Consider the following 21,629-nt stretch of genomic DNA (forward strand, 5'->3'; position numbering starts at 1 on the left):
TGCCACCCGCGTGCCCGTCCACAACCCATGTGTAGTGGTGGTGGTGAGTGTAGTGGTGGTGAGTGTGGTGGTGGTGAGTGTGGTGGTGGTGAGTGTGGTGGTGGTGAGTGTGGTGGTGGTGAGTGTAGTGGTGGTGAGTGTGGTAGTGGTGAGTGTACTGGTGAGTGTAGTGATGGTGAGTGTACTGGTGGTGAGTATAGTAGTGGTGAGTGTAGTGGTGGTGAGTGTACTGGTGGTGAGTGTAGTGGTGGTGAGTGTAGTGGTGAGTGTAGTGGTGGTGAGTGTAGTAGTGGTGAGTGTAGTAGTGGTGAGTGTACTGGTGGTGAGTGTAGTGGTGGTGAGTGTAGTGGTGAGTGTAGTGGTGAGTGTACTGGTGCCGAGTGTAGTGGTGGTGAGTGTAGTGGTGAGTGTACTGGTGGTGAGTGTAGTGGTGGTGAGTGTAGTGGTGAGTGTACTGGTGGTGAGTGTAGTAGTGGTGAGTGTAGTGGTGAGTGTAGTAGTGGTGAGTGTACTGGTGGTGAGTGTAGTAGTGGTGAGTGTAGTGGTGGTGAGTGTACTGGTGGTGAGTGTAGTGGTGGTGATTGTACTGGTGGTGAGTGTAGTGGTGGTGAGTGTAGTGGTGGTGAGTGTAGTGGTGGTGAGTGTAGTAGTGGTGAGTGTAGTAGTGAGTGTACTGGTGGTGAGTGTAGTGGTGGTGAGTGTACTGGTGGTGAGTGTAGTAGTGGTGAGTGTAGTGGTGGTGAGTGTAGTAGTGGTGAGTGTAGTGGTGAGTGTAGTAGTGGTGAGTGTACTGGTGGTGAGTGTAGTGGTGGTGAGTGTAGTGGTGAGTGTACTGGTGGTGAGTGTAGTGGTGGTGAGTGTACTGGTGGTGAGTGTAGTGGTTGTGAGTGTAGTGGTGAGTGTACTGGTGGTGAGTGTAGTAGTGGTGAGTAGTGGTGAGTGTAGTAGTGGTGAGTGTACTGGTGGTGAGTGTAGTGGTGGTGAGTGTAGTGGTGAGTGTACTGGTGCCGAGTGTAGTGGTGAGTGTACTGGTGGTGAGTGTAGTAGTGGTGAGTGTAGTGGTGAGTGTAGTAGTGGTGAGTGTACTGGTGGTGAGTGTAGTGGTGGTGAGTGTAGTGGTGAGTGTACTGGTGCCGAGTGTAGTGGTGGTGAGTGTAGTGGTGAGTGTACTGGTGGTGAGTGTAGTGGTGGTGAGTGTAGTGGTGAGTGTACTGGTGGTGAGTGTAGTGGTGGTTGGTGTACTAGTGGTGAGTGTAGTGGTGGTGAGTGTAGTAGTGGTGAGTGTACTGGTGGTGAGTGTAGTGGTGGTGAGTGTAGTGGTGAGTGTAGTGGTGAGTGTACTGGTGGTGAGTGTAATGGTGAGTGTAGTGGTGGTGAGTGTAGTAGTGGTGAGTGTACTGGTGGTGAGTGTACTAGTGGTGAGTGTACTAGTGGTGAGTGTAGTGGTGGTGAGTGTACTGGTGGTGATTTTTGTTATTGTTTGTGTTTCCCACTTGTGATGGGACTTTGTAGGATGAACGTATAGATTTATAAGTTGCACGGGATGGCCAATAAGGTCTGAGTTGGTCTGTACTAAGGTAGGGCACTGATAAGGGGTTGACAGGCTCGTATTAGGGGAATTATTAGTTTTTTCCCCACAATATACCGAGGCTGTGTTCATTGTCATGCGATGTTATGTTCTGTGAAACCTACATTTTTCTTGTATTATCTTTCATAACCTCCTAGAGCGGAGCCCCCAGGGACTGTGCCACCCCAGGGGTTGTGGCAGTATGTTTAACAAGTAGACTTTCGCGACCAATATCATCCATAATAGAGGGGGGTTTTTTTGGGGTCAGATCGCGTACATATAAATGTGTCGTTAAACCCGTCACCACCCGACACAGCCAAATTAATAACAGAACGTGGCCAATTCGTTACTAGTACAGCAACACCCTTGTGTTGGAGAGCCAAGCCACAACATTTACAATGTGAGTACGACGTTTCGCCAGTAATTACAACCAGCTTCATCAGGCGACAGCCAGGCGAAAGACGGAACGATTCATTTTCCCATCGATCCACTGATTTGCTTATTTGGCATCGATTCTCTGCTGTTTTGTTTGTACGTTTTGTCCCAGTTTTGTAACGTAGTCTAGTTTGCGCCGCTTCGTTCGTTCGTTCCTTCCGAGTATCGGTCTAAAGAAATGCCGTACGAAATGTGCAGTGGTGTGAAATTATTGATTCTTATACACGTAACGATATATTTAGAAGTATCGTTGAAATAAGAATCGATTCGCATTATTTTCTCGATAAGAAACCCTGCAAGGCTCAACATGAACATACGCGATCCGTAGAGTATGTTTTCCGTTTCCATATCACAATTTTAGAAATTCATATATTATTTTCAGCATTGCACACTCCGTAATTGCAAGTGGAATTAAGGAGAATCGATTTATTACACTTCGCGCGGATCGATGCAAGTATCGAGACCACAGGAATCTACGAATCGATACGACCCCTCTTGGTGGGAAGGCGGCGGCTGGTAAAGTCTTCACGGTGTTTACTTCCCTGCATCATCATCACCACCACCATCAACGTTAATAGTAGTATCGCGAATTCTGTTGACGATACAAGATACGTCTTCGGATTACTCGTTATATCGTCGTGTCGACGGAGCCGTGCTCGTTTTGTATGTTGTGTTTATAACCAGCGCGACGTTTCGCTGGGCACGGTTTCTAGGAAACCCCGCATGCCTGAATCGGGCCTGGTGTTTGTATTTTAGTTTAAATGTAAACGTTTAAACGTGTTTTTAACTGATCGTCTTGGACGCGGTGTGTGTACAAGTACAACATTAGAAAGTGTAACAGTGAGTGTAATATATGATTGGCAGCGGTTGTTTCGTGCGCCGCCCTATGAATCCGGCGCCTGAGTTCGATAACCGGCCACAAATAACCGATCAGCGGGCGAGTGATTTGCGAGCCCGGTCCCTCGCCTCGGCATTCCCGTTCACAACACACACACACAAACACTCACAAACACACACAAACACACACACAAACACTCACACAAACACACACAAACACACTCACACAAACACACACACAAACACACACACACACAAACACACACAAACACACACACAAACACACAAACACACACACACAAACACACAAACACACACACAAACACACACACAAACACACACAAACACACACACAAACACACACAAACACACACAAACACACACACAAACACACACAAACACTCACACAAACACACACAAACACACTCACACAAACACACACACAAACACACACAAACACACACACAAACACACACAAACACACAAACACACACACAAACACACACACAAACACACAAACACACACACAAACACACACAAACACACACATAAACACACACACAAACACACACAAACAAACACACACAAACACACACACACAAACACACACAAACACACACACAAACACACACACAAACACACACAAACACACAAACACACACACAAACACACACACACAAACACACACACAAACACACACAAACACACACACACAAACACACACACAAACACACACAAGCTGCCCACTGTGGTGAAGTACGCTAAACCAGCCCCGTAACTCACGGTGTCACGAAGCCTGCATCATCTGTGCGTTGACAGGGCTGCGTACCAGTATGATGATATATGATCACTGTTACATTGCTTTATTTTGGTGATTTCGAAAACGTTTTTTTTGTTTGGCCACGTCTTTGTTTGTTGTAGTACGGAGTTAGACTGATTTTTGTTGTTTTATTTTTTACCTACGTGACTTTACCGAATAGAACCAGAGAGTATGGATCCTTGCAGTCACGAAAGCTTTAAATCTAGAATTAGACTGATGGCCTTAATCTAAAGTTGTCTTGTGGTTGTTGTTGTTTGATTGCCACTGGGATTTTTGCACGCAGCGTTTGGTGTACGGTGCTTTTTCTGGAATATTTAGCTGTTTTTTTTCCTGGAGTTTCTGTTTGCACAGTCGCATAGTCACTTTAAGATGTTTTCTTGTTCGTGTTTTTGTTTGTTGCGTTTGCACCCGATTCAAGAGCCGAAGGGCTCACAGGGCCATACCAAATAAATGAAACTGAAAACTGCAATGAAACATTCACGTGTAATAGACCGAGGTTGCTGGAAGTGGCCCTGCATTATCGCAGATAGTTCAGCTTATACCGTGCACTCTTACACGCATGGGAGACGACTTTGAGAAATGTTTACATGAAAACATTTGGTGTGTGATCGATAAAAACAACATACGCCTATTCCAATTGTGCCATCAAAATTCTCGTAGTGAGTGAGCAGTGCACCACCACGATAGAATGGCCTGCAGACACATATCATTGAACTGTTTCTGGGATCCTTTCAAGGGATATTCACTCGGAATGCTGCATTTTTTCAGACGCCCTGCTGTATATATATTTGTTCCATGGAGATGTGTGTCGCATGGCAGGCGAACCGAAATGGTTTTGTATCTTTGTTGTGTTTCTCAGAACTGGAGTTTTGCCAGTTTTACGTGAAAACCCAGTTGTAATACTTGTAACGCCATCAACTCGCTATACTTGTGAAACCGGTTCAGTCATTTTCGCTGAAACTCTGATTTGAACCTGGGTACTCAGCGTTGTAGGCTCAATATTGTGACCCCAATCAATCATTGTCATTGATATATGGACAGTTTTTAGTACATTAACAGTTTGACATATGAACAGCATATGTTGGAACAGTTTATTGTCATATTAATTATTTTTTTAAATTAAAATTAATAGTTTAGTATTGGCATGCCCATTTTTACCATTAATACATGTTGAATAGCAGACATCCTGCACAAGACTTTCAAGTAGTTTTTTTTTTAAATTAATCAACTTAAGCCCCTTTCTCAATTTAAGTCCCATTTAAAAAACCTTTTGTTTACTACGGCCTTTGAGTAGACCTTGGTTTTGGTGTGCTACTTTTTTGCAATATATTTATATATTTTTTTGTTTTTGCCTTGTACAGCGTTGTGAGATGTAGTTTTGCATGAACGACGCTGTATAAAATGTTATATTATTAAACTCACATGAGACAGCCCGTGATGCACAGTTTATTTACATGTCTATTAAATAACAGATATGTAATTTTGTGTTGCATCTTAACAGGGGGGCAATGGCTGAGTGCTTCCTGCCAGCACCAGGCAGCCCAGCCGAGAACCGCAGGGCGGCCGAGGGCTCAGGCATGACTCGCAGCCCCAGCTTTGAGGAAGTTAGCCCTACAAAGTTCCCGGGTCTCTACCGCCTCACTGAGCCCACGGGACTCACAGACGGCAGCCATCTCCCTGGAGAGGTCCCTTCTGATGAGGAGCGCGAGCATGCCAAGAAGAAGAGCAAGTTCAAGAAGAAAGAGAAGAGAAGTCAGTTCTCTTGTTATTTCCCCATTTTGGTTCTTCTACACATAAACTAACCCCGTCGTAAGAATCTATAATTTTAATAAAAAGATAAGGGCCGCTCTTGAAGATGAGCCTCAACTCATTGCTAATATGAGCAGTAATACACATTTGCCTTTTTGACTTCAGTTTTATAAGTAACACATTTAGGTATTTGGGTAGAACAGTGGTGCAGTGGTCAGCGGACTGCACGATGAACCTGGCTCCCTGAGTTAGATTCAAGTCCATGACTGACAATACCAAGTGGTGCACTTGTCCTGGGTGTCTCCCTTCAACCCACAGTGATCAGTGGGATCCCCCCCCCCCCCCACCCTTCAGCCTACATTCACCAACAGGGCAAAATATGGTTTAAAATCCCATGACCAGTAGGGTATGGGGAGGCCTTAATCCATCAGTACATAGACAGAGTGTTGTAAATATGCATATGTATGCAGATGGGCTTTCTTGGTTTTAATTTCCCTGCTTTGTGTGAAAATTTGTGTTCCTTGGGCCAGCTGAGGGATATGCGGCTTTCCAGGAAGACAGTTCAGCAGATGAAGCAGAGTCACCTACCAAAGTGAAGAAGTCCAAGGGTATCCAAGTATTTAAAAAGCCCAGCTTCTCCAAAAAAAAAGATAAGGAATTCCGCATTAAGGAAAAGGTCAAAGAGGAGAAGCCCAAGGAAGAGAAACAAAAGGAAAAGAAAGTCAAGGAGCGAACGGTTAGATGCTTATGTTTAAAAATATATATATTTATTTCAAAGAAATGTATTTTAACTAAGTTAATTGATCAAAAATTACTTTACATAATTTGTATATGGTAATACAGGATGTACGCTGTTATGGACAATACAACAAACACACATTTTCTTGTCATAGCAGGCTGTGGCAGACGTTGTAAAACTCCCCAAGAAGGATAAGCAACAGAAAAGCAAGAAGAAAAAGAAGGCCAGTGTCTTGGCTGTACCCGAGCAGGATTGGCCCGAGGTAGAGGTGGTTGTGGGGCCCAAGCCTGGTCCCATCTTTGGTGCCACATTGGAGGAGGCTGTGCATCGCACTGCCCTCTACGACGGCGTGCCCTTGCCAGCTGTGTGCCGAGAGTGCATCGACTACATTGAACGTAATGGCCTCAAGTGTGAAGGCATCTACAGGGTTTCTGGTGAGTTTCAAAACACGCTCACTTGTGTCTGCATATTGGAATATAAAGATTTAGATTACAAAGTATCAGCGTGTAGCACACAATTTTCAGATAAAAATAACTTACACTGATAATAAGATGTTATTTATTCAACATGCTAATGGAGGCCTTTGTCAATTGCAGGAATAAAGTCGAAGGTAGATGAATTGAAGGCCATATATGATCGCGAGGAGTCTCCCAACCTTGAAGATTATGACCCTCACACAGTTGCAAGTGTGCTGAAACAGTATCTGCGCGAGCTTCCAGAGAGTTTGTTGACACGAGAGCTCCACCCTAAAATTGAGGAAGCCTGCAGCCGTCCTTTGGTTGAAGATCGGCTGGCTGAGTGCAAGCGACTTTTGGCAGAGCTTCCCAAATTCAATCGCCATCTCCTCTCCTGGCTCATGGTCCACATGGACCATGTGGTGCTGCATGAGAGTGACAATAAGATGAATGTGCAAGGCATTTCTATTGTCCTGCACCCTACAACACAGGTGCGTAATAATGCTTTGGCCAAGCATATACTGTTGCTTATTGTGTCCTGAAAATGAAAAAAACCGGATTTCAATTAACCAATTTTTTGGTGTTTTCTTACAGATAAGCCACCGACTGCTTTATATGTTTTTTATGAATGTGAATGACCTGTTTAAGAACGTGAATCTGAATTCTGCAATCAGGCCACTTCGTTGGTCCAACCTGGCAAATGCTCCAAACTTCCCAGAGAGCCAAGAAAATATCAAAGAAGAGATCCGGAGACAGGTTAGAATTGCAGCTGTAAATTAGACATAGCTCATGATGCAGTAGGTGATCGTTGATATGGCTCAAATATTAAAAGTTATAAAACAACTTACCATATTGTTTTTTTATTAGTAACATTTTACATAAATAGAAATACATTATTATCACCCTTGCTGTTCACCATGAACCCATTATAAAAGCTTGTCTTTAGTCCACATTGTTTATGATTGGCTGGTAATACAATGCCAATTTATGGTGCATGTGTAACACATTTAATTATGCTATTGTATAGACATTACATCCTTAAAGTGTTCATGCTATGCCAAATAACATTGTTATTTTATTGCGCATAGGAATTCATGCTGAACAGGTTACACAGTGACTTGCAAGCTGGTGTTAAGGACTCTGGGAAGGAGGAAAGGCTTTGGGAGGTTCAAAGAATCCTGACAGCCCTTAAACGCAAACTCCGTGAGGTCAAACGACAGGTGAGAAGTGTGCAAGATGTACCATTCCAAAAAGTAATATTCTGTACAGCAGACGTATATTAAAACACTAAAGGAAGAGATCGTTTACATCTGTAATCACTGGACATGTGCATTACATGTGTTTTAAGGACTGCGAAGAAAAGATAGCTCAAGAGATTGCCAGCCTATCAAAAGAGGATGTTTCAAAGGAGGAAATGACAGAAAATGAAGAGGAAGTGATCAACATACTCATAGCACAGGTATGTACATTGATTATATACTTACTTTACTTTACAGTCCTTTGACAATCCATTGCTGAAGGCCTCCCCACGCTGTGATGGTCATGGGGGATGTTTGACCATACTTTACGCTGGTCAGTATGAGTCGTGGATGAGAATAACATTTGGATGCCAGTTTCATAGTGCGGTTGGCTAACCACTGTGTGACCGCTCCACCTCTAATTGTCAGATAACATCACAAAATGTGCATTTTCGAATGTGTTTCAGGAGGGTTGTTTGCCATTCTTGACGCTGATCAGTATAGGTTGGTGAAGCTGGGGAGTAGGACTGGTTCAGATATCACTTGCCACTGGTTGTTAGCCACGGCTTGAAAATGAACTCATTAAGTAAGCTAAATCAATGTTGTAAATGTATGATTTTAAAATAATGGACATTGGTGATCTTCCACTGCTTATTCTTCAGGAGGATGAGGTTTTGACAGAACAGGAGGAGCTGCTCGCCATGGAGCAGTTGCTGCGGAGAAAGATGGCCGCTGAGAAGGAGGAGATAGAACGACTGCGGGCTGAAATTGCAGAGATACAGAGGTGAGGGCCTCTCCACAGATATTGGTTTTCACATGACACCAGTTAGAGTTACAAAATCGTGATCCTTCCTGTAGCTGAAATAGTTTAATCATGATTTAGTTCATCTTTAGAGCTTTTTGTCAAGCCATTGCTGGATAAACGCCGTGTAAATAATTGAGATTTAATTAGACCATACTTGAGTGATTTTGCAGTGAATAGTGCACAATGCTTTTAATAAAACTAAGGTGGCTGGGTTTCTAGCACAATGCACTAACCGTTACATCACTGCTCCCCCAAGTCATTGGATAGTGACTGGAGGGAGCCAACACTTTGTTGTAAGAATATATTTATACGATAACACCCATGTGAACTGATAAAATTCATCATGCATTTCCTGGCATGTTCTTATTGAATTCTAAGGAAGGAACGTGTGTGCTTTCCTTGTGTGTGACGAGGTAGTCGACAACAGGTGCGCAGTGAGACAGAAGATTACAGCTCGGACAGTGAAAGTGAGAGTGAGGACGAGGAGGAGCTGCAGCTGATTCTGGATGATTTAATTCGGCAAAATGAGGAACTTGAGGTAAGTCATTGCAGTGTACAAGAATTTGAGTATTTTGGCTTGATTGTAACAACACAGGGTTCTGAGTGTGGCATTCCAGGCTAAGCCCTTTGTAAAGCCTTACCTTTCTCAAGCTTTCGACACACTACTGTGGGCATCGTCAGCAACTGACTTGAGAAATCTCATGTGGTATCTACCCACATAATGCTCAACACGCAGCCTAACCCAGACTATCATACTTGGATTGCGAGTGGCTCTGAAAGCCTACATGTTAAAAAAAATAACACCATCTGCGAGCTACTGCTATTCGTCCAAGGTTCGCCGCTCTTGATCCTTTCACAGAAAATACTTGTGCAAACTATTAATTCTACTTTTCTTATTTCTGGGTGGTATTGAGCTTCATCCTGGCCCAAATAAAAATAACTCATATAATTCTGTAGATTTTTCTGGCAGGAAAGGTGTTGGTGTTCTACATGTCAACATCAGAGGGCTTGTGATTAAATTAAGTCAACTAAAACTAGAAGTGGCAAATCTTGACCCGGACATTTTTTGCCTAACAGAAACATTTCTCACTTCTGCTGTCAATGACTTGCAGATTGCGATTGACAACTACAACCTTTTTCGGCTTGACCGAGGATCTAAAGGAGGTGGAATTGCCATCTATGTTTGTAATACTATTGCATGTTCACTAGCTCACTCCTTGTTTAAAAAATGTTGCTTTGAAGGTCTGGCTCTCAGAATAACTCTCCCAAATAATCAACAGATATTGGTAGTGTGCTGCTATCGACCGCCTAGTGGAAAGGATGTTGAAGCTGCATCTGCACTGAGAGAGCTTTTTGGGAGCCTCCCTAAAGGTGAAATAGTTTTAGTGGGTGATCTAAATTGGAATTGTCTAAACCCGCCAGCCGTGGCAACAAATTTTGCAGATGAATTTAATCTGTTTCAATTAATAAATGTCCCCACAAGACCCAACCTAAAAAATCCGGGACAGTCATCTCTGCTTGACGTCCTATTGACAAATGCCCCTCACAATTTCACACTGACTGGTGTTCTGGGTAATAACCTTAGTGATCACTCCTTCATTTTTGGGGTGAGATCATCAGCCAGACCCAAAGCCCCCCTAAATTGGTTGAGAAGCACTCTATGAGACACTTCAGCACTCAGGCATTTGCTAATGATGTGCTTCACTCGGATATTGACAAGGTCTGTGATATCTCTAACCTGACTATGGCTTGGGAGACCTTCAGGTACACGTTTCTCCAAATTCTTAACAAGCATGCTCCATTGGTTAGGTTTAAAACTAAAGGCAACCGCCCACCATGATTTGATCCTTTGATTACAAAGCTCATGAAAACTAGGGACAAGGCTTGGGCATGTGCTCAGAAATGTAATTTGGTCAATGACTGGCTAGAATACAGGATTATAAGGAATAGATGCGTCAAAAAAATACGGCATGCAAAAAATGCCTACTTTTCCTCCACTCTCCTGGAATCACATGGAAATGCCAGGATTTTCTGGAATACAATCAAATGTATCGAAAAGGCATCCAAAACAGGCAATCTGCCCGTTGAGCTTAACCGAAATGGGGAATATTTTTCAGATCCCCAAAAAAATCGTTGACAGTTTTAACCTTTATTTTTCTGAAGCTGGTAATCTTTTTTGATAATGTATTGGGAGTCACCCCTGCTCATGCAAATTCCTACACCCCTGTCCACACATTAAACGAATTTAGATTCCAGCCAATCCACGAAAGTAATGTTCTGAAACAACTGTCCTACCTCAAAGGGTCCTCCTCTACTGGAGCAGATAGTATTCCCATCTTTGCTCTACTAACTGTTGGTCACCTAATATACAAACCAATAGCCCATATTTTCAACCTGTCCATCAAAGAAGCATCAATTCCTCTAGAATGGAAACATTCCTATGTCCGTCCACTTTACAAAGGGGGCCCTAAAGATGATCCAAATAACTACCAACCTTTCTCAATTTTGTCCCCGTTGATGAAAATTTTTGAAAAATTATTGACCTACCAAATTAGCAGTTTCCTGTCCACCAACAATCTACTACATCTAAAACAATCTGGGTTCAGAAAAAAATGCAGCACCACATCTGCTGCATTAGACTCTCTGAATCACATTTACAGTAGCCTTGATAATAAGCAGTACTGTGCCTGTCTTTTTCTAGACCTGTCCAAAGCTTTTGATACAGTAGACCACAACACCCTGCTTAGTAAACTAAGTTGCCTCGGTTTTTCTGAAAACGCAGTAAAATGGTTACAAAATTACCTCTTTTCTCGCACCCAAACTGTATTCATAGATGGTTGGAGGTTAAACAGTGTTAAGAAAACAAAAGGGGTTCCACAGGGTTCCATCCTCGGCCCCCTTTTGTTCTCTCTTTATGTCAATGACTTGGGCACTGACCTGGATCATTCCAGGGTAAATCTTTTTGCAGACGACACGATACTGATTACTGCTGGCCGCTCTCCGGATGACGTGATTGCTAAGCTACAGGGTGATTTCAACAAACTACAACATCAGCTAGTTGCTCTTAAACTAGTCCTGATACCTCCAAAACCAAGGTGCTATGCTTCTCACCAGGACTAAAGCAGGAAGTTATTTTTCCCCAATTTTAATTCCTTGAATAATTATCAAATAGAGCAAGTCAAGATCTATAAGTATCTTGGGGTCATCCTGGATTCAAAACTGAATTTTGAAGATCACATTGATTATATTGGTAAAAAGACGAAAATTAAAATTGGTTTTCTGTATCGACACAAGCACTGCTTCCCCCAAATGTTCCGTTTGGAATTGACTACTGTGACATTGTGTATAAATCAGCCCCAAGTACTATACTGAAGAAGCTTGATTCCATATATTACTCGGCCTTAAGATTTACATTGAACTGCCCATATAGGACTCACCACTGTGATCTCTACTTTGGGTCAAACTTAACATCTCTTAATGTTCGACGGCTTGTGCACCAGATCTTATTTATTCACGATGTACTTACAAAAAAATCCGCAGACTACCTGCTGGATCTCCTCTCTGTTTCAAAGAACAAATTTGACCTCAGGTCTTCGCTCATTTACCAGCTTCACATTCCCTATTGTTGTACACAAACTGGAGGAAGGGCATTGCTATTGATGCGCCCAGGGTCTGGAATGCTATTGCCAATAAACTGCAACTTGAATCGCTACCAATGAGATCTTCTCTCAAAACTGCTCTAGAGGAGTTGTACACCCCTAGCTGCCACTGCTATTGGCGTAAAATAAAATAAAATGTTTCGCTCCAGATGACGCTCCAAAGTATTATCTGTATTTTGATTGTGTGCTGATCTTAAAGGTGCATTGAAAAAATTGATACTCCGACTGATGCTTCTGTTGTTATGGAGTAACTCATGCAGCCAGCTATGGCTCTAGGATTTGGTGTTATTTATGTAGTTTATTGTAAAAATTCGGTCACAGTCCCTGTGATCACTGTTACGTTGCAATTATGGCTTTATTTTTTGGTGATTTCGAAAACGTTTATTGGTTTGGACATGTTTGTTTTGTTGTAGTATGGAGTTAGACTGATGGCCTTAATCTAAGTTTTCTTCCACTGGGATTTTTTGCACACAGTATTGGTGTATGGTGCTTTTTTTCAGGAATATTTTGCTGGTTTTTTTCATGGATTTTCTGTTTTGCACAGTCACATAGTCACTTTAAGATGTTTTTCTTGTTCGTGTTTTTGTTTTTTTGTTGTGGTTGCACTCGATTCAAGAGCCGAATGGCTCACAGGGCGATACCAAACTAAATAAACTGAAACTGAAAACTGAAACTGTGAACTCTAGCCTATGCCCAGCAATGAAATACAGAGTACATTATTTTGACATAGGTGATTTTTTTGTTTTGAAGGCAATATACAAATGTTAATATTTGTGTACTATTTTGTGCAAACATTTTGACATTTTTCACAGATCAAGAATAACCACTTGAATCAAGCCATCCACGAGGAGAGGGAGGCCATTATAGAGCTGCGGGTGCAGATCCGCCTTCTTAAGTCTCAGCGGAACAGGCAAGAGCAGTGCCAAGAGGAGGCGGCCGCTGGAGAAACTACCAAGCTCTCTCCAGATGCATCAGCCGTCATCGCTGTTGCACCCAACAAACTCAAGTTGGAATCCGCTGTTGCCATCGATGCAGCAGACAACAGAGCTGCAGCTCGGTCTCCTGCAGAGATTTCGGCAGATTCTAAAGTGGCCAAGTCACCTGCAGATGCTCCTCTGGACCCAAAACCTGTAAAGGATGTGGGAAAGGAAGCATCAATGGCAGGAATCGCAAATGCGAAGGTGTGCAATTTCTGTCCGCCATCTCTCATGTATTTGTGCAAATGTTGGCCGTCATCTATTATATATAGCTCTTGAATTTAGTGCCTGAAAGTTTTGTGATTTTAAGCGTTTAACTATTTTATTTTGCAGGATGCTGCAAAAGATGTTGGGAAGGATGCTCTCGCAGCAGAAGAAGCTGTTAAGGTGGTACAACCTGTGAAGAACGTTTGCAAAGATGATAGCGCGACAAAGAATTCTGATGAAACACAGATTGCAAAGGATTCTGGGAAGGGGGAGCAAGTGAAGGCTTCTGGGAAGAATGTACCATCAGCCAAGGATGCTGGGAAAGAATCCAGGTCAGCAAAGGAAGTTGGTAAAGAAGAGGTAAAAGGAAATGCAAAGGATTTACAGAAGCCTTCGCCTGCCAAAGAAACAGAAATATAAAGTGTTCTTTAAAATGACCTATAACAAAATAAATAGAACCTTTAAGCTATGTATAATATATTATGGGATGTGTTTTAACCGGGTTCTAATTTTCAGAATATGCACCTTTATGTCCACACATGCAAGTCAGAGGTATCGCTTGTATTTGTTTAAAATATTGTAGCAATAAGTGAAATGTGTATGTAAGTTGTTTGTCCATAAATATTATGGTTCCATTTTTAGTTCACATTGAAAAGTGAGCCAACCGGAATTTTAATCAGAGCACATTTTTTGCACATGTATTAACACCAAAATGAATACAATGGAGTTTGAATTACAATTGTAAAATATATGTTTAGGCCATAATATAATGGTCTGGCTCTTTTTTATAATGTGAAATAAAAGTGAAACTGCTGTATTAAATTTCAAACAATGTGCCTTTGGACATGTCCCTGGGATTGGAAATAAAGTTTAACCTTTTATTCCTATTTTATTTTAATAACCTTGGTACATTTATTCATGTTGCTTTTCTCGTCACCTTTCATGATTAGTTGATTAAATTGCATATGCTTTGTAAGGTGATAACTATTGCGTGTAATATAGTGTCTATTGACACACTTTATGTAAAGGATATGCACCTACCAGTTTCCTTTTGAGTACATTTTTAAATTAGATAAATATGCGGTCACATTGGGTCACATTGCCCTTTAATAGTGTTTATTCAATGGAAATATTCATGAAATGCGATTTAAATTCTGTAGCTGCATGCGATAAAACACCACGTGTTAAGTGTGGATTAAATTGTATATGCATTATCTGCATGATACGTGTCGTTGCATAAGCAAGCAGTTAAATGGTGTTAAGTAGTTTATTCATGCGAGGTCTAAACCAGTTGGTGATGCAAAAAAAGGCGGCGGTGATGCAAAAAAGAGGGCAGTGATACATTGCTCCGTACTTTAAGTTAAATATTTACTGCTTATGTACGATGTTAAAGTCATGTAAACTTTGAAAAATCCGCCAACTCGAGCGACGAAGCGCCAGTGGGGTTTTCAGTACCCGTTCTTTGACAGCAGAGGGCGAAGTGCGTTCAATGGAAACGGCCTTTGATGCGCACGCAATTCACTTCGGAACCGATCGAGTGTTTCTTAAGCCTAGACTATCACACAAACAGAAGCACGGTATTTGAATACACTTTAATTGGTAATGGTGCGAGTGTGTATATGGCACACTCTAAATGCGTGTACCAGACGTGTTCACAGCAGTATTCACTATTGGTATTAGGAACTGCCACACGACGCAAACTAACGTTCAGTCAGCTACTGATGGAATATATGCATCTATAAATACCCACCAACATTTTTTGTATGCGTTTTCTGTGAACAAAATGTACCATTTGAGCGCCTTTTATGACCGTTTATGCAACCGTTTAGTTATGCCGAATATGCAGTCATGCATAATTACAGGCTTATTCGGGATCTTGTATTGTTTAGTGGTGAAGGCCGTCATCCAACAGTGTATTGACAAAAGGGATGTTGCACTGTAGGCAACAATGCATAGTTAATGTACGTGCTAATTATAAATTAAATCAAACCCAGTTTGGTCGTGAGGTCTTGCATCCTTGATTTACAATGCGGTGTAGAGCGCAACAATACATTTCCGTTGATAATTTATATCATTCCATTGTCTGACTTCCTCTTGCCTCTCCATTCTAGACAGCGATTTATAAAATCACACCTTTCATACGATTACGTGCTTTATGCTGCATTTTGCTGTTACAGTACTCTTGGCGTTGTTTAGAGTAGCTAAAATGAATCTCTAACCATGTTTAATTGCAGTAGTAGCCTATTATACATTGTCTTCTATCCTTGACCAACCCGCACTGACTAGTGTGGTGAAGCAAGGCCAAACAAATACCCCCCATCGCCGACATGAGCATCGGTAGACATTCATCTAACCGTGATATTATAAGTTCGCTTAGTTTATTATACCATAGTTATACACTAAGCAGGGGTTCTTAACCTTTACTGCAGCCTCTGCACCCCTTTGATTCTCAATCGTAAACAAATGTATGTTAATAAATACATAGGTTTGATGAAACAAAGTAGTTGTACTTACGTGCCCGTGCTTACTTTGTTTATTAAAAAACATGGAATGTCTCGCACCCCCACAAAGGGCACCCCAGGTTAAGAACCACTGCGTTAAAGCAATGTTTCCACGTATTGTGTTGATCGACTCGACATAGACTTAACATACATCATAACTAAGATCAATTTTATATAGCTAGGTGCGAAAATAATATTATTTTGAAACGCACGTGAAAACATGCGAATTAATGTGAAATGCAAAAAAATCCATAAACCAGGCGAGGTAAAAACCGCTTCATAAAATGCCAATGTGGAGTTAAGGGCCGTAGCAATGCACAGAGCAGTCGTTCTCGTCAATAATTAACATCAGTAAAGGCAACCGCCAGATTGTGTCCCTCGTGTTGACATGGGATATCCTATATGTAGGCTACTGAACTGTATATCCTTCAAGCCTCGAATGTAGCACTCATCAGCCTTTATCGATCCACTGCTGGATGAAGGCCTCTCCGAGCTTTCGCCGTCTCTCACGATCCTGTGGTGTAATAAAACAACATTTGCACCTGAGTTGATTTCACCGCTCCATTTCCTCGCACAACTTTTGAACATTGAGACCTCCTTTGCCAGAAACAAGATATAGGAATAGGTTTTACCCTTTTAACTGGCACGAAAACTGACACCTTTATTCAAGGCATCATGTTTGCAATAACCACAACACAAGCAGTCAAAATGCAAACAAAAAAGACAACTCTGATAATAATATGCACTGTCCTTGAATTTGATTGGTCCACACCCGAGACAGCTTTTCTTAGAGCCTAGTCTCCATTGGTGTTGGACCAGAAGACGCCAAAAGGCGTACAACTCAAAACAGCGCACTATCACAGTATTGAGGGCTCAGGGTGAGCATTTACATTATGAGACCTCCGTTTCCAGAAACAAGATATAGGAATAGGTTTTACCCTTTTAACTGGCACAAAAACTGACACCTTTATTCAAGGCATCATGTTTGCATTCTGACTGCTTGTGTTGTGGTTTTTGCAAACATGATGCCTTGAATAAAGGTGTCAGTTTTTGTGCCAGTTAAGAGGGTAAAACCTATTCCTATAACTTTTGAACATGTTCATATCCTAGGCTGCCACTTCCCATCATGTCTTGACAATCGGCCATTATCCCTTCTGGGAGCGTGTTCTGCTCATGCCCACTTTTTGTAACATGTTGAAATATGTAATTAACCTGCGCGTCTTGTCGAATTAATGTTCCTTATTATGTCTTGCAATGTAGTTCTAAACATACAAGCACGTCTGTTTAGCTCCATTGGTCTGCGCCAGGGCTTCATTTTGCATGGAATATATTCTGTACCCCCCCCCCCCCCCCACAGTATATGTTGGTAGGGGTAAATATTTTCAGGAGCTCAGTCCCAGACAGCTCTGGCTGAAATTAAGTCCTTACCTACTCATTGCGTTGTCACAATTGACGCGAGGCGGCAAGCACGATGTTTATACTCGTCTGCTGGGATTTCATGCGATTTAGATTTTGTCATTGCACCCATGCCCTTTAACATATACTGTGGCATCGTGGGTTTCATGCAGCTCTGCAGCCAGCTGCTAATACGGTAGCATCTTAAAGCAATTACAGCCCACATGCAGTTTTATTCTCTGCATGCCCACAGGATTACGACTATATAAGCTATTTAAGGCAGATGATGCACGCTGACAGGCTGATTTTAGGAGATGGGGAGTTGGTAACTCTTAAGATTAATGCGGCCACGCAACAACGTGGATCTATAATGCCCAACGCGTTAAACACGCCCGTTAATAAGTAGTTGATTGCACCTATGCAATCGAGGGTGTTTGTCATTTTGGAGACTGAGCTGCACAGTGTACGGTAATTTCGGTGAGGTATACATTCAGAAACTATCGGCAAATCTCGGAAGCTAGACAGGATAAACATAGAATGAGAATAATATTATTGTGTTATTTTATTTTATCAGGATAAACATAGTCTGGATAGTGTTTGGATTGGCGACCTTCACATGCATGAAAACAGCTGTCATCGGCTGCTGCGAGACGACATTAAGGGCAGCAGTGCAGCAAAAATCCCAAGTCTCTGCTCCCAACCTTCCACCGATCTGCACTGACAAAGGGTGGTGAAATATGGTCGAATAACCCCCACGACCAGCAAGGTGTGGTGAGTCTTCGTCCAGCAGTGGATTGATAGTACAGTACTCAGGGCCGGATTAAGGCACGGGGGGGGGGGCTTTAGGGGCTGCAGCCCAGGGGGCTCCGCCAGCTGGAGGGCCTCCAGAGATTAAGTCAAAAGTTATTTCATTTGTCAATGCTGAAGTTTATTTGTTGTTAACCTTGTAAAAATAAGTTTTATTTTTTCTATTTAACTTTGTTTTCCTTTTTAAAATATTACTGGGGGGGGGGCTCACAGTACCTGCAGCCCAGGGGCCTACAACATCTTAATCCGGCCCTGACAGTACTGTATATGTACTACCTGACAGCCACGATTCACTGTGGGATGTAGACCTCCCCCCAAGTCGGCTCCATGCGAGCTGATTTTACGGCTCCAGCTCCTCGGTAAGCGTCCTAGCCGTACATGTATCCATGCAGAATGTCACGCAGGTAACCTCCCGTCGTTGCTGTGTCAACGTGGCGGTATTCTGATTGATACAACACCATGTCCGAAAGAAAAATAAACCCACACCAACGCAGAACGATGCACTAAATCAAATTGGACCGTCATCGATCAGCAGCCTAACATTTTTAGGGTCGCATGCCACAGTTCTTTCCATTTAATTAATTTACACATTTGTCTTACCCCGTTCCTCCCTCGAGACCGTTTGTACCCTCATGAGAAATCACCTGTGGGGGGACGACTCGTGCTGAATATTTGAGGCGCCGTAGCATTAAAACAAAAAACACCGGAGAGAATGTTTCCGTGGTGTAATGATTAGCATACTTGACTTTCAGCCCAGATGGGAGCGGCAGTTGTGTAAGTTTTTTTAAAGCTGGCCGCCCCTATCTGTCCAGCAGAGATGTTAACTACATTGCCTGGTATACAGGAGGTCGTGGTTTCGACCCCCACCATGACCCCTGTATATTTGGAATTTGCATATTCTCCCCGTGGTCGCTTGGATTTTTCTCCGGGTCCTCCGGGTTTCCCCTCCACATTTAGAAACATCCGTTGAGCTATCATCGATCGACAAATTGCGTGTGATAGGGTATAATGTAGATGCACCGACCTCTTCAAAGACGTTTGGCCAGTTGTGGAAGGGTTCGCCAAAATATAATCTCGAGGGGCTTTGTGGCGCTCCCTCTACTTGAGGCCATTTCGCCAGCAGCGGTGTGGATTTGCATTCTAAATCAATGTTTCGTACATCACACGCACTATTTTGTATAGAGCACTTTGGTGCGTTTTCAGGGTTATTGCGTGTTGTATGTCATTGTCCCTGACCTGTGGTACCAAGTGCTAAGAGCTTTAACACAACCACGAAAACATACGCAGTTCTGTAATGTGTATTTATGTTGAACTTCTTTCGCACCGTACGTAGTCAACCGTGCTAATCGGAGGTGCGGGGAAGGAGAACAAACAACACACATTTCAAGTCTATACTCTTTGGTTCGATTGGGTAAAGTCACGTAGGTAAAAAGATCGTGATCTGAGCGTGGCTTTTTTCACTCCAGCGCTGTCCTCCAGACAGTCTCGTCCCTTCACCTGATGAAGGCCGCTTGTGTTGTGGCCGAAACGTCGTGATTTTTGTTATTTTATTTTTTTACCTACGTGACTTTACCCAATAGAACCAAAGAGTATGGATCCTAGCAGTCACGAAAGCTTTAAATCACATTTCAGTCGTTACCGGGGGCTACGTGTTTACCGTTTTCTATTGTTGCCACCATCATAATCTCAATAGCCATTGTTTATCCACTCCCGGATGAATGCCTCCCGACGTTTTGTGTTGTACGAGCGAACTCTGCCCGTTCACGCACCACCATTCTCACACCCACCCCAATTGGTGTCACGACCAACCGACTAAGCCCATCAGCAGTGCTTAATTCAGCCCGGTCCGTACGAGGCAATGACCAGGAAAATATTTCCGCATCCGCTACACCACATCCATAATGCCTCTCACTATGACTTTGACTAATATGAAAGTTCCTTGCCAATAATGTGGTCATCAGCAGCATGATTTTTTTTCTTCTTTAACAAGCCTGACTGCTAATGAGAAGCATAATATTTAAACCTGCCCATAGTTTTCTTAAACCAATTCTGCTAGATAATATTTGCTCGGGAAAGCCATATGTATATATGTGGAGAGGACAGAATAGCGAACGCCGGCTGTTATGTAAAGGAACTTCGAGAGCGGGTGGAGAGGGGGCTAAGGGACAAAGTCGCTTCCACGAGGCTCACCCCCGAGAAATCGTGCAGAAAAAAAAACATCTGCTCGAGGCGCGCAGTGTCGAGCGAGCGAGCCCCCCCCCCCGTTCCTTTGCGCAATGCTAGCCAATGGGGGGCGCAATAGATGGGGGTTACATCGCCAGCGAGGGGCGCGCACGTTCGGGGTGGGTGGAATGGTGGGGGCATCGTGGTGGGGGTGGGTGGGGGCATCGTGGTGGGGGTGGTGGTGGGTGGGGGGCTTGGGTATAGATGAGGGGGGACGTGGTTGGGGAGGTGGATTGATGGTTGGGGTTGGATGGGCTGCTGGTGGTGGGTGTTGGACACGGACGCCGCGTCGCTTTTAACACTTTCGCTACGCGGAGTGAAGCGGATAGCGAGAGGGGAGCTGGAGGAGAGAGAGATACACACACACGGACAATCAATACACAGTGAGACACGCTACACATACATACAGTCACACACACGCGCGCGCACGCACGGATAAACATACACGCAGACACACACACACAACGACGTACGCACATGAGCCGGAGATGTGAACGCGGCAGGGCTGCGTGCGCTCCGGTCCAGCTTGTGTCGCCCGGCGGAGCGCGGCGGCTCGAGGTGGAGACTCTGCCACCGCTGCTGGTGACCATGTCGCCTCTGATGATGATGATGATGCTGCTGCTGCTGGTGCTGGCGGAAAGCAATGCTGTCAGCGCAGCCACAGCAGCCGGTGCTGCTATCTGGCGGCAAGGGGAACTCACCCCCTACTCGTCGTCAGAAGCGGCAAACGTGCCATCAGCTGCATCAATTCTCCGTCGGGATCTGCTGGACTCTAAGCCAGGGGCTCCCAAGCGCCCGCGGCGCGGGAGAGCGTTGCCTCGGCTGCCTCCGAGAGTGCCCTCCGTGCGGGAACCCGGGGGCGCCGTGAGCAGCAGCTCGTTCGTGCTGGCCGGGGACGGCTCCCACAACCAGGCGATAGTCCACTGGACGGGCGACAACAGCAGCGTGAGTGGCCTTTCGCCCATGTGCGCCAGTAGTACACCATGCATGTGTGTAGCGGTCGTGTGCGCAGGGCTTTATATATATTTTTTATCAATGAATGTTGCCCGGCTCTTTGTCGCATCTCCAGTCATCTGGAATTGAATACCTCTTTCACTGCGCACATCAGCGTTGGTATCGTCCCGTCGGAATATGAAGTCTTGAATTCTCCCAAGCCTCTGAATTGCCCTTTTTGAAGTTTAATTTGTGCACGTTACAAATGTAATCATGAATGAA

At 43.6% G+C, this 21,629-nt stretch overlaps 2 protein-coding genes across 7 annotated transcripts in view; both read left to right on the forward strand.

Moving 5' to 3' along the window:
• The first annotated feature begins 7 nt into the window (after positions 1–7).
• Positions 8–15,488, forward strand: RALBP1 (ralA binding protein 1). Of its 5 annotated transcripts, none has more exons than XM_032950647.2 (12): positions 8–43; positions 5,161–5,411; positions 5,939–6,144; positions 6,302–6,581; positions 6,744–7,093; positions 7,197–7,358; positions 7,691–7,822; positions 7,951–8,061; positions 8,503–8,624; positions 9,063–9,183; positions 13,117–13,485; positions 13,615–15,488. In XM_032950647.2, exons 2-12 carry the CDS (start codon positions 5,168–5,170, stop codon positions 13,906–13,908), a joined length of 2,391 nt encoding a protein of 796 aa, XP_032806538.1. In that variant the 5' UTR covers positions 8–43; positions 5,161–5,167; the 3' UTR covers positions 13,909–15,488. The 5 variants fall into 5 exon arrangements, with proteins under 5 accessions (XP_032806538.1, XP_032806534.2, XP_032806535.2 ...); XM_032950643.2 differs by lacking the exon at positions 8–43 and adding an exon at positions 2,430–2,518; XM_032950644.2 differs by lacking the exon at positions 8–43 and adding an exon at positions 2,430–2,518 and having other exon boundaries at positions 6,305–6,581.
• Positions 15,489–20,634: 5,146 nt separating this feature from the next.
• LOC116940599 (VPS10 domain-containing receptor SorCS2-like) overlaps positions 20,635–21,629 on the forward strand; it is a 93,230-nt gene continuing 92,235 nt past the window's right edge. The window contains exon 1 of one of the 2 annotated variants that reach the window (XM_032950642.2): positions 20,635–21,359. In XM_032950642.2, coding sequence (XP_032806533.2) covers positions 20,892–21,359 — 468 coding nt within the window. In that variant the 5' untranslated portion in view covers positions 20,635–20,891. The remainder of the gene's footprint in view (positions 21,360–21,629) is intronic. The other variant, XM_032950641.2, reaches the window with a different exon arrangement.

Source organism: Petromyzon marinus, chromosome 9 (assembly GCF_048934315.1).
Source record: "Petromyzon marinus isolate PM22_M1 ecotype Great Lakes invasive population chromosome 9, UKy_Petmar_22M1.pri1.0, whole genome shotgun sequence".
In the NCBI taxonomy this organism is placed as follows: Eukaryota; Metazoa; Chordata; class Hyperoartia; order Petromyzontiformes; family Petromyzontidae; genus Petromyzon; species Petromyzon marinus.

Bases quoted from the DNA above. Each gene is read 5' to 3' on its own strand.
- RALBP1 (XM_032950643.2), top strand. From the start codon at position 2,451: ATGCAAGTATCGAGACCACAGGAATCTACGAATCGATACGACCCCTCT. The intron at 2,519-5,160 runs GTAAAGTCTTCA...GCATCTTAACAG, and splicing joins TGGTGGGAAGGCGGCGGCTG to GGGGGCAATGGCTGAGTGCT. The intron at 7,823-7,950 runs GTGAGAAGTGTG...ATGTGTTTTAAG, and splicing joins TCCGTGAGGTCAAACGACAG to GACTGCGAAGAAAAGATAGC.